The 13,373-nt window shown below is 36.7% G+C and overlaps 1 protein-coding gene across 1 annotated transcript; it reads right to left on the reverse strand.

Moving 5' to 3' along the window:
- Positions 1 to 883: 883 nt before the first annotated feature.
- Positions 884 to 12,575, reverse strand: retreg3 (reticulophagy regulator family member 3). The gene is made up of 9 exons (XM_051105590.1): positions 11,976 to 12,575; positions 9,107 to 9,213; positions 8,004 to 8,034; positions 7,766 to 7,892; positions 7,431 to 7,515; positions 7,203 to 7,340; positions 6,501 to 6,580; positions 6,204 to 6,336; positions 884 to 5,038 (listed from the first exon to the last, which is right to left on the reverse strand). The coding sequence occupies exons 1-9, from the start codon at positions 12,206 to 12,208 to the stop codon at positions 4,476 to 4,478; spliced, it is 1,497 nt and encodes a 498-aa protein (XP_050961547.1). The 5' UTR covers positions 12,209 to 12,575; the 3' UTR covers positions 884 to 4,475.
- Between the last annotated feature and the right edge of the window lie 798 nt (positions 12,576 to 13,373).

The following is a 13,373-nucleotide window of genomic DNA, read 5'->3' on the forward strand; positions in this document are numbered from 1 at the left end:
TCTGGAATGACATGAAGAAACAGAACAAACTCAGACAGACTAAATCCAGAAGAACTGTGACAAAGTCTCCAGGATGCTTCAAGAAACCTACCTGCAAAGCTGCAGCACTGTTAAAAGTTTTAGGCAATTTAGGATGCTGTCATAAATAGATTTTCTTTATCAATTACCTTCTATTAACTAAATGAAATCAACATTTGGTGCGACCATTCTTTGCGTTTACAGCAGCTTTTGCCCTAGGTGCACTTGCGCAAAATTTTTCAGGCAGCTTTGCAGGTAGGTCTCTTGAAGCATCTTGGAGACGTTGCCACAGTTCTTCAGGATTTACTCTGTTTCAGTTTGTTCTGTGTCTTCATGTCATTCCAGGAAGACTGGATGATGATGAGATTAGATCAGTGTGGAGCACTGGCTGTTGTCAGACTCCTTGTACAAACAAAAATCTCACTGGATTATTACAATTAATGGCAAACAGAATGTTTGGAAATGTAAACTGATATTTTTTGCTGACACACTACAGCAAAAGATAGAAATAACTTACTTTAAACCATTTTTTAGCTGGTGAAAATACTAGTGGCCTAAAACTTTTGCACAGTACTGTATATAAATATATTTATATATATATACATATACACACACACACACACACATATATATATATATATATTCTTTTTTTTTTATTGTATTGCCTTCCACTACAGACTTATCTTTTGTTTTGTAATATTGTACTCTGAATGCAATTAAAAAATAAATCTTACTAAAAAATTTATTTCTATGATAATAGTCATTATTACAAGCAAATTAGACTAGAAACAATTTTATAATAGGTCACAAAACAATTAAATATATTCAGTAACTAAATTAAAAAACACGCTTTTTACTTAAAGAATATATTCATTCATCTCTTTATTGTCTTGCACATCAAAAGTTATCAAAAAACAATTAGAGAGAATGGAAGAGGGTAATACATCTGTACAGAAATAAAAATCACTGACATTGCAGAATCCAGCTACAGAAAGACTCCTGTAAAATGCTCACATAATGAAAGAAAAGATGAATGATTCTGTATTTTGCATTTGCCTCAACATGACAGACTTCTAACTGATTTATGTATAAATCACTAACATCAATACAACATCAATAGATGACGCCGGGCATAATTTTCTTTCAATGTATAAACTACCACTTCATTGACCAATTTGAATTGCTGGTGAATTTTGTTGAAATCGACCACAAAAAGGTGAATGGACAGGGTAAAATGGCCAACTGAATGGTAATCACACTGACACACTTAAAAAAAAAAAAGAAAAGCTTTTTTCAAAAGAAATATGGGCAATTTATCAAACCAAATTAATTAATATACATAAAAGGTGTGTCCATATAAATAGCTAAGTATTTTTATAATAGTATTAATAACTGTTAATAACATGACAGTAAAAAGGGCAAAATAAAAGGCTTTCCAATCTATAAACTCACCTTTATTAACACAGCAATCCAAAAAAATATCATCAGCAATTCAAAATCTTAGGGCTCACAACCAAGCAAAAACAAACCAGGAAAGAAGAAAAAAGAGGTTGAGTAAAATCACAGCAAAGTGGCAAAATATAAAACACTACAATAAACAGTACTAGTCTTCTAACCTAACTCAAGTTGGCTGGATAAAGTAAAACTTGGGTTTGAAATGTCATAAACAAACTGGAATAGCAGGAAGTGACAGACTGTGAATACACACGACAAAGATAAGCAGCTTCCTTATAATTCCTCAACGCTCCATTACTTTAAATTTAAATGAAAAAACAAACAAACTGTATGCTTGGAGAATAGAAAACACTTCACTGATCTCTGGTAACAAAATGCCTTTTTACCAGTACAGCAGTTTTCCGGTACTTTTCCTACTTTCCAGCGTATACAATAATGAAAGCTTAAAGTCAGCAATGATGGGTCTCTCAGCACTGGGTCAGAAACAGAAACGGTTCACGGGGCAATAGTGCAAAGTGAAACAAAAAAGGTCAGCATCTACTAAAGAAACAGCAAATAAAACAGCAAACTCAACTTAATTCCACCAGCGTCATTAAACCACACAAAAGGTGTTTTCTGAAATCCTTTCGCAATCCTTTGTGCTTTAGCACTGTACTGAATGTTACACTTTGCTTTAAACCTCATATCAGACCAGACCAGATGAGAGGATGCAGAGGAGATCTACAGTATTTTTTTGCTGCTACCTGTATAAAAGTTTCTGCATAAAGTCAGAACGGTTAAAGGTGTGTTTGAAGAGAGAAGGCTGTGTTCGAACAGGTGGCAGTTACAGCCGAATGTCTTGTTTGAGGTAGAGTCATTACAAACAAAATCAACGTACTGCCAAATTATCCAGATGAACAGCATTGCTGAGCTGTTAAACAAGTTGGTATTGTTTCATTTTTATTTTTTCGATTTGACTGACGAACAGATGAAAAACAGCCATTTGAAAGACAATATACTGTAATTTTCCATATTTTTACAACAGATCTTGAAAAATTTAGGAAAGAGCTACTGTCATTTATTAACCCTTGGTGTTCAAGTAATGCAGAAAAAAATCCAGCTCATATGAACTTAAATGTAAATACCATTGTGGAAGAAACAGCTTATGTTAAACTGAGCCAAATGACATTCATATATATATATTTATTTATTCAATTTTTTTTTTTTTTTGCTGAATAATTGCTTTGATATATAATGAATACATTTTTATTAAGTTCTTATATTATTCCTGATTTAAGACGTTCAGACAGACATAATGAAAAAATGTGCACTTTACTATGGGAGGTGACCGCTGCAAACAGGGTGAATTCAGGTTAATTGGGACATTTTGACCAGTCAAAAAGTATCCTAATTTACCTGAATTCAACCCTATATAGCAGGGGTCACCAGATCCGGTCCTGGAGGGCCGGTGTCCCTGCAGAGTTTAGCTCCAACCCTAATCAAACACACCTGAACCAACTAAAATCAAGGTCTTACTAGGTATACATGAAACTTCCAGGCAGGTGTGCTGAGGAAAGTTGGAGGTAAACTCTGCAGGACACCGGCCCTCCAGGAACAAGTTTGGTGACCGCTGCTATATGGCAAAGTGAGATAACCTGACTGCGGTTAATCACTCAGTGACCTTAAGAAAAGCTCATGTCTCAGAATCTTAAAGTGACAGTCCACCCAAAAAAGAAAATTCCGTCATCATTTACTCACCCTTCATTTTGTTCCAAACCCTTATGACTTACTTTCTTCTGTGAAAAGAAGATATTTTGCAAAATGTTAGTAACCGAACAGTTTTTGCTGCCATTGACTTTCATTGTATGGACAAAAAAACACTGAGACATTTCTCAAAATATCTTCTTTTATGTTCTACAGAAGAAAGAATGTCATACAGGTTTAGAAATGGTATGAGTATGAGAAAATTATGACAGAATTTAGATTTTTGGGTGCACTACTACTTTAACAACATGAGATGAGGCTGCAGTCAGCAGTCAGCATCTTTCTTATAGGCGACTACATATCTGTATACATTAAAGGGACAATTCACCCAAAAATGAAAACTCAGTCATTAATTACTCACCCTCATGTTGTTCCAAACCCGTAAAACCATCGGAACTCAAATTAAGATATTTCTGACCCTGCATAGACTACCATCTTCAAGGCCCAGAAAGGTAGTAAGGACATCATTAAAACAGTCCATGTGAGATCTGTGGCTCAACTGTAATTTTATGAAGCTACAAGAATACTTTTTATGTGCAAAGAAAATAATAATAATGACTTTGCATGTCTATGCAGGGTCAGAAAGCTCTCAGATTTCATCAAAAATATCTTAATTTGTGTTCCGAAAAATGAACAAAGGTCTTACGGGTTTGGAACGACATGAGGCTGAGTAATTAATGACAGAATTTTCATTTTTGGATAAACTAACCCTTTAAGGGTGTTGACTTAGCATTGATGGTGGAATGTCTGATTTGGTCCCATGTGTTATTTACGAAGACAAGCAATACAGCGATTTATGTGAAAGATCTAAGACTTTGATGTAGTAAAAAGGTCTGGTGTTTGTTTTGCTGGTTTCTAAGAAGTTAAAGAGATTTTGGATGTTTTTAAATGTTTCTATGGTTGTCCTATTGCTTAGCCTACAAAGTAAATCGGAGTCTTTCACACACTTGTCCCATACACACTCACACGAATGAGAGAGGACACGGAAGCTCACGGAGCATAAACAGAGAAGATTCAGACTACAAACAAGATTACTTCACAGTGATATCAACTGCAGCCAGTGAAGAAAACCTGGCAAGTGAATCTAATATTACACTAACAGTGCAAAACAAACACACTCTCTCTCCGTCGCACTCACTCAGATAAATTGAAAGCATCTCAGTAGACATTCAAACCAACACTGCAAACTTCTTCTACTCGGATCAAGGTGCGAGGGTCACAAGGAGCAGACAGACGGAGGGAGTATCTGTAAGATGGGCTCACTGTGGCTTCCCCAGAAAGTTGGACAAGAAACTGGATCCCTGGGTTCTGCTCTGGCCTCCCTGTCCTCCTCCAAACGGATCCAACTGGTTCAGCTCGGACTGGTCTAACATCTCAAAGTCCTCGCCGTCAAAGTCCAGGTCTGTGTCTAGCTCCGAGCTCGACTGCTTTCTGTATGCCCTCGGAGCGGCTCCTGCCCGCTGGCCGCTTTCTCTCCGAGGACCTTGTGGTGGGCGGGGCTGCATGGCTCCTGCGATGGCTGCCTGGATCATGTTGCTGGCGATGACCCCTGCCAGGTTACTAGTGAGGTCAGAGGTAGTATTTAGGGAGCCGAGGGAGATCTCGGGGTCGAGGTCTTCCTGATCAGAGTCCATCTGGGTGTCCAGGTCCAGCAGGGCGGAGGTAGAGCTGCGAGCGCCAGAGAGCACGGCTGAGTTGAGACTGGGCAGCCCGATGCTGGCATCATCATCGTCCTCCATCAGGGTGGCATCTGGGTTGATGGAGGGGAAGTCTGGAAGCCCACAGGCAAATGATTCCTCTGGATCACTGTGTCTGTCTAAATCTATTAAATGAATAAGTAATTAAGATAAAATTAAGATATTATAGGATGGAAAAAATGATGCATGGGTCATTTTCAGCATCATTACTCCAGTCTTCAGTGTCACATGATCTTTCAGAAAGCATTCTAATATGCCGACACATTTCTTATTTTTATCAATGTTGAAAATGGTTGTGCTGCTTAATATTCTCTTTTCACGACTTTTATGAATAGAAAGTTCAAAAGAACAGCATTTGAAACAGAAATCTTATGTAACATTTTAAACATCTTCACTGTCACCTCTGATTAATTTTATGCATCCTTGCTAAATAAAAGTATTAATTTCTTTAAAAAAATAAATAAATAAAAATCATAATATTTAGATGTGTACACTCACGTGTATTATATGAGTAAGAAAAATATTTTACTATTTGATGGTTGCACATCATTAATCATTAAAGGGATAGTTCACCCAAAAAAGAAAAAAACAAACCTGTCATTAATTACTCACCCTCATGTCATTTCAAACCCTTAAGACCTTTGTTTAGAACACAAATTAAGATATTTTTTGATTAAATCCCAGAGCTTTTTGACTCTGCATAGACAGCAACACAACTACCACTTTCAAGGCCTAGAAAGGTAGTAAGCACAGCATTAAAATAATTGGATCAACCATAGTGGTTCAACCATAATTTTATGAAGCTATGAGAATACTTTTCGTGTGCAAAGAAAAGGAGTAGAAGAAATTGTAGAATAAAGTAATTATTTTTGCTTTCTTTAAGCACAAAAAGTCTCATAGCTTCATAACATTATGGTTGAACCACTGATGTCACATGGACTATTTCATCTATGTTCTTACTACCTTTCTGTGCCTTGAATGTGTCAGTTGCGTTACTGTCTATGCAGGGTCAGAAAGCTCTTGGATTTCATTAAAAATATCTTAATTTGTGTTACGAAGATGAATAAAGGTCTTACGGGATTGGAGTAATTAATGACAGAATTTGTCATTGGTGTAAAGGTTTTTAATACAATATGAAATTAACATGAATACAAAAAGCACATTTCAAAGAATGTAATGTTTTAAACAAGATTTTTTTTTTCTTTTCTTTGTTGTAGACACTCTAGTCATTGACTCACATACAAACACAGAAAAGACAGTCAAAGACTAAAAGACGTGAAGGTGTCTTACCCTCTGAGCCCTCTGTGAGAGGTGTTTGACCCCTGGAGAGGTTAAAGGTGCCGTTATCCATGTACGACACCTCAGCATCCGAGTGTTCGGAGTCAGTCAGTGCCAGTTCCTTAGCAACCACTGCTTCGTCAAACTACAGGTACAGAATATTTAGAGAAGTGTGAGTATATTAGAAAAAAAACAATGATCTTCTAATTTGCTTTTTACTATCATGAGCCCCTACAGATCCTCTACTCTCATGACCATGCAACTGCTTTAAATCGCCATGTTATAAATAACCCCTGTTTCTGGGCTCACCGTTGGGCAGAATGCAGCCAGTTCTTCTTCGCTGTCACTAGCGTCATCTGAGGTCCCGCTTCTGATGGGCTTACGAAGAACTGCAAACATAGAAGGCTCAATATTAGTTTAGTTTATCAAAACTTCTGAAAGCTGCAATATACTGTAAAAGACAAGAGCTAAAACAGCACTTCCATTTGCTATAGCAAGAAATTTCACATGCAAGGAAATTATTTTTCTTAATATTTAACCATTGACTATAGCCCTTCAACAGCATAAATAAGAGCTATCAATTTTAACATGTATAAAACTTTAAAAAATAACAATTTTTAATTTAAGTGAACTTAAAACAATCTTCACATAAACGCATTATTTACCTGTGCCCTTCAGCAAGTAAGAAATATAGAGAAATTCAATAAAGTTTTCAGACACTAAATACTAAATTAAATATAGATGAATCCTTAAAGCTACAATTTTTTTTTTTTTTTTTGTTCTTTGATTAACAGACATCACAGCAGCTTGGTCATTAGCTTATTTGGCTGCTATTACTTTAAGAGCTGCCGCTGCTGAACGTGACATGGATCTGACACACATGATCGTAGTTTCAGTCACGCTAGTTTTAAACCTAGTTTTAAAAAGGCAGAACTTGTCATCCTCAACATGACATCGGTCCACACTTCAATTTTATGGGAATCAGACTGTATAGATCTGCAGTGTACTTACACTGGTTATCTATAGGCTTTGACATCATGTATCCTTTGGTGCTGAAGTCCAGCCACTGCAGGGCCGGCTCCAGCTTCACACATGCACGTTGCCACAGCCGATAATACAAAGCCAATGGGCACAGCAACACACCCAGCACTGAGGAAAAGAGAGAGAGAAAGTAAATATTTTGCAGTTGTTCAGGCACTGGAGAGGATGAGTAAGCTCTAAAGGATTTCTGCTACTCACAAGCCATGTATGACAGCGCCAATCCAGGGATGTAGCGCCCCACCATGGCCACTGAGGTGAACAGGCCACAAACCAGCAAACAAAACTGCAAAACAATGGAGTTTCAGGATTTAATAAATGTTTAGCCTTGAAACAGAAAGTCTTTTTATAGTAATAATGAAAGGCCTTCTATGACACAAATGCAAAACAAAATGCATTGTGGTTGGTCACTTTACAAGCTGCTCAGAAAGTCTCTTCCTGTCTATGCGGAACCAAACTATTTTCACACATCCTAGAGGCCTTATAACATCACAAAATGTATTTTAATTGTATTTCTGGTTTGGACGTAATCTCACCTTCCCTGGATTTTGCCGTTTAAACTGCACAATATCTGTTACACAGGTAGAGCCCGTAACCCAAACTTCAGCCAGGTAGTGGCATAATTCAGGCACACTCAAAGTCCCAGGCTGCACTAGACCCCAGCTGAAAGCCAATCAGAGAAGAGCAGAGAGAATTAACAATTACATTAAACAACTCTCAACTCTAAAACACCACTGGAAAAACCTGAAAGAGAACAAATAGACCAGACATTACCTTTCATTCTCACTCTCATCTTGTCTTTTAACTGTAAGAGAGCAAAAACAAACCATGTCAGGTACATTTGATGAGTATTACAAGACTTTGTTGTTATATGAGTATTTTGACAGATTTTATGCGAGTAACACTGATTTTTAATTTAGGATCTAGTTTTAGTTCTATTAAAGACTTCCCAGAATGTAGATCAAATGCGAGTAAGCCACTGTGGAATGGCTACATGTAAAATATTGATTCAGGTCGATATTGTTCATTTCCTGGAAGTGCACTGGTAGGAAATGTCAATTTCGTAATTCTCTAGAAGCTGTGTGAATTGGCAGGGAGAACATGAAACTTGAGTGGGTCACAGCACAGGGAATACAGAGGTTTTAATTACAGCCAGTATGATTAATATTAAGATAATAAACAGATGGAAGACAGATGAAGTCTTATACACTACCAGTCAAAAGTTTTTGAACAGTAAGATTTTTTATGTTTTTAAAGAAGTCTCTTCTGCTCACCAAGCCTTCATTTATTTGATCTAAAGTACAGCAAAAAATATAAATTAGAAATAACTGTTTTCTATTTGAATATATTTAAATATATTTTAAAATGTAATTTATTCCTGTGATTTTAGAGCTGAATTTTTAGCATCATTACTTTAGTCGCATAATCCTTCAGAAATCGTTCTAATATTCTGATCTGCTGCTCAAAAAGCATTTATTATTATAATTCTGTTAAAATAGCTAAGTAGAATTTTTCAGGTTTCTTTTATGAATAGAAACTTTAGAAGAACAGCATTTATCTCAAATAGAAATCTGCATATGAGAATGATTTCTGAAGGATCATGTGACACTGAAGACTGGAGTAATGATGCTGGAAATTTAGCTCTGATCACAGCAGTAAATTACATTTTAAAATAAGTAGTTACTTTAAATAGTAAAAAATATTTCAAAATTGTTCTGTTTTTTTTTTTTTTTTGCTGTACTTTGGAACAAATAAATTCAGGTTTGGTGAGCAGAAAAGACTTCTTTAAAAACATTAAAAATCTTACTGTTCAAAAACTTTTGACTGGTAGTGTAGGTAGTAGTTGTAGACAAGCAACAGAGGAAGGTTAATTTTACCTCTGATCTTAGGCCAGATCTTATTTCTCCAAGTGTCAACACAAACAGCCAAAGCCAGACTTGATGCCAGCAGAAAGAGCAACCTCAAAGAGCTCAGAGCAAAAAACCTGAGAAGAGATCAGAAAGACTGGAGTCCATTATTTGTACTTTCATTGTTTTTTGGATTACAATGTGCACTCTATACTGCATCAGAAGCTCTGTCGTGAAATCTCTGACATCTGTCATGCATTTATCATGCTGAACATATGAGGAAACCTCACAGTGTTTCCGGTCCCACTGTCTTCCTGTGCGAATCTCAGAGACGACGTGCTGCATGAACAGTTGTGATTTCCAACAGTTTCACAGCATGGATAATTACAGCTATGTGCTACAGTACTTGACCAAAAGGTGAGCCGGCACTAAGACCAGGCTGAATTCTACTGATCTCTCAGCATGGAACCAGACAGCGAATGCTGTTTGATGACTAGATCAAACAGCATTGCCACAATATATGAAGAGTTCAGATGCAAAAGCCTCTAAGTACGTCTGACGTTTTTGTTTAAAATTAGCCTTTCTTTCTGGCTACTTTGTATAGGTTTCTATGTGAGTACCGGTACTTCTAAATGGGTTGAGGCTGGGATATGGCACATTTGAAATGAAAGTACTTGATGAACGTGTGAAAAGCATTCACTCAGTATCATTATCTCATTTTTGACAACTCTTAATATGTCAAAACCACTACAATCAAAGCTGAAATGTTCAGAGATGGTGGTGATAGTTTATTTCTGAATGGCCTGGGGCTGGGCTGTGGTAAAAAAAAGATAAATAAACGTCTTTACAAGCACAGAAATGCCACAAGCGATTCCTCTGCAGTTCACTGAGGCAAATAAAAGGATATAACAACATCAGAGAGAATACTTCTCTGATGGAGAGGGTGACCGCACTAAGTGTATGAAGACTGCATGCCTGAACAGTAAAGAAAAAAGAGAGCAAGCCAGTCAACCTATAACAATTCTTCCCTGCACATCTTTCCCTCCAGAAGCATTTCACCCTTCTTGAGCATTCTTTATAGCATGCAGTCAACATGAAATCTCACTCACAACCCAGTTCTATTGGAAGCCAAATTATCTGGACTTTATCCAAATAAGGATTTGAATAGGAAGTCAAGAAGTGGATGTTACATATAATGCAAGTTTGCAACAGTGTACCAGTTCTAACCCCATGCCAAAAGTTCAAGCAAACACTGTTAACTGTTCTGTCGTTAGCTTCACAGACAAGCACAGAACACTGTTTAAAGTCCAAGCTTCAGAGGTGACAAGACTTAATGGACTTAATGATTTATTTATTGTATATTACACGGCTGCCACACAGATCTAATGTAAACATGCGATTTCTTTCCCAGCTGCTTACCTTCACAGACTGTTTTTGTAACTCCTGTATGTTTTTAATATGAACTTACGTGCATTTAACAGTTTAAGCGCAATAAGACATGAAAGAATAAGGTTTAAAACGCATGATTTCAGTGCGATAGACATGATAATCAAAACCAAACCAATGTTTTTTGGCAGAGCATCTGAGGTACCAGCTGTAAAGGCAGTCCTATTATGGAAAAGGGGACGGGGAGCAGCAGCTCATTTGCATTTAGAGAGACATGCAAGAAAACAGCATGTTTCTGCTTCTACTCAATATACACATTTCCAAAATTATATAATAAATAATCTGTGGGGTATTTTGAGCTGAAACTTAACACATTCTGTGGACACCTGAGACTTATACATACTGTAAAAAAAGGGCATAATAGGTCTCCTTTAAATAGCTATTTGGCTATTGATTAACATTATTACACCTGGTCTTAGCCAAAATGTCGAGAAGGATACAACGTGGTTATTATGATTATTTCTCATCAGCGGAAAAGGGGAGTCATTTCAGAGGAATGTTATTATATTTTGATTAAAGATTACAAAGGCAAATATTTTTTCTTGTAAAAAATGCACAAATGAATGACTCACAGTAAGACCAGGACATGCATTAAAAAGTAAATAGAGTCAATTTTGAACTTATGTTGACTTTAGAAGCACAAATGTAAAAGTGTGTACTAATAGCACATGGCTTCCGAAGTAAGGCTGGCCTGAGAAAAGTCTTAAGTCATGAATAAGAAATCATACCACTGTAAGGCCAGGCCTAACAAACCGGTTTGGGAACATAACACATTAGTTGGCATTATTATTAAATTTAAACAAATAAATAAATGTATATATATATATATATATATATATATATATATATACACACATTAGTAATATGTCAATCATGACAGTAAGATTAAATATTACTGTCATTATTGACATTGCTAATTTTATATAATATTAACATTATACTACAGTAGATACATGTATGGCAGGGTCTCTTATTGTGCTATGTAGTTATCTACTGTCTACATTAATAACTGATAGTGGGAGGTGGAAGACAACATGCAACATACAGTACATATGGGACACAAAAACGCAGTGTAAACTGGTCTCTGCTTAACATGCCTAAGTAAAAGCTGTCAAAGTTGGTACCTCATACAAGATCAAACGAAAATTGTCCCGTCAGTCACAAGTAATTTACAAAAACACAAAGTGTTTGCACACAGCATTGTGTTTACAGTAGCAGCAATACAGCCAGAGCTCACTGTCTAAATATAGGCACCCAGCCTGACCATCTGTTTCTTATCTTAAATTAAGGGGGCAAAAGTCTGGAACACGTCGACAAGTATGCATCCAGATAAAACAAGAAAGGCTTATACAAGATCCTCAAAATGTTCATGAATAATGTAAACGTTTCAACTGAAAGCACTAGGTTGTAAACAGAGCCTGAGTAGAGATAAATCCATGGAGATAAAGCTCACCAGAACATGACATTGGCGGCCGTGTACAGTAGGACGCTGTGAAAGGGTCTCTCCCACAACAAAACAGACTGCAGATAGGTAAGCAGGCGTTCGTGCGGACCCAAGCGCTCCATCAGCACTACTTTCACCGCGCGGAGCTGCTCTTGACTCTCGCTGAGGCCGACGCCGGAGCGCAGCTTCCCCGAGCAACCGCTCCCTTCAGTCGCGTATTCTGCTCCACCCATATGAGCCATACTTACGTGTTTGGAAAAACGTGACAGCAAAAGTAGCAACAAAATCTACAATAATTGAATGCTAAAAATAAATCCCGTGCTTTAGAACTGATCTGAATGTGTGTGTCGCCAGCTAGCTTAGCCTGAAGCTGCTCAGGGCAGAACAGCAGTAGGCAGACCTCGTGCGTTCAAGAGGCTGCCGCCGTTGACACAAAACAAATGTGAAATAAAGCCCATTATTAGGTCTAATTTGCTATATTTATACGTCCACACAGGTCCTCCTTAATGTTGTCACCGTGCTGCTGTCATATCCAGTCGTTGTTTTTGTCCCGGGAGCAACAGTGAGAGCTGCGGAGGACGGGCTTGATCTGGCCAATGGCATCAGGATTACCGTCAGAGCGGCTGAATAACAACCGACACCTATCAGTGAACTCTCTCTTGGAATGACTCCACCAATCATTCATAAAGTACTTTCAAAATGTCCCCAACAAAAACTACGTTGTAACAAATAGTTGTCGTTTAGATTAGGCCTATTGGTACATAGACATAACGACTGATATACAAGACATAACATTCCGAATATATTGTATAATTAAAATGTATTTTAAAATATACTAAAGATATTTTGTTTTATTGTAAAGGTTTATACATTTTTAGTGCAGAGGTGCTCAATTTTTTCACAATGAAGGATCAAAAACCCAACTCGTTTGAGGACCGAGAGCTAGAATTGATTGTTATTGAATATTATCAAAATAAAAACTGAATTTAAAAAAAATCAAATTCACTTCCAGTATATTCTCTACATTTAAATACACCACCAGTCAACATTTTTTGAACAGTAAGATTTTTTATGTTTTTAAAGAAGTGTCTTCTGCTCAGCAAGCCTGCATTTATTTGATGTACAGCAGAAACAGTGCAATTCTGATATATTTTTACTATTTAAAATATGTTTTAAAATGTAATTTATTCCTGTGATTTCAAAGCTGAATTTTTAGCATCATTACTCCAGTCACATGATCCTTCAGAAATCATTATAATATTCTTATCTGCTCCAAAAACATTTATTATTATTATTATTATTATTATTATTATTATGTTGAAAACAGCTGAGTAGATTTTTTTCAGGTTACTTTGATGAATAGAAAGTTCAGAAGAACAGCACTGATTTGAAATAAACATCTTTTGT

Source organism: Labeo rohita, chromosome 3, assembly GCF_022985175.1.
Source record: "Labeo rohita strain BAU-BD-2019 chromosome 3, IGBB_LRoh.1.0, whole genome shotgun sequence".
In the NCBI taxonomy this organism is placed as follows: domain Eukaryota; kingdom Metazoa; phylum Chordata; class Actinopteri; order Cypriniformes; family Cyprinidae; genus Labeo; species Labeo rohita.

Bases quoted from the DNA above. Each gene is read 5' to 3' on its own strand.
- retreg3 (XM_051105590.1), bottom strand. From the start codon at position 12,208: ATGGCTCATATGGGTGGAGCAGAATACGCGACTGAAGGGAGCGGTTGC. The intron at 7,516-7,765 runs GTGAGATTACGT...ATTGTTTTGCAG, and splicing joins AACGGCAAAATCCAGGGAAG to TTTTGTTTGCTGGTTTGTGG. The intron at 7,341-7,430 runs GTGAGTAGCAGA...TCTTTTCCTCAG, and splicing joins GGCGCTGTCATACATGGCTT to TGCTGGGTGTGTTGCTGTGC.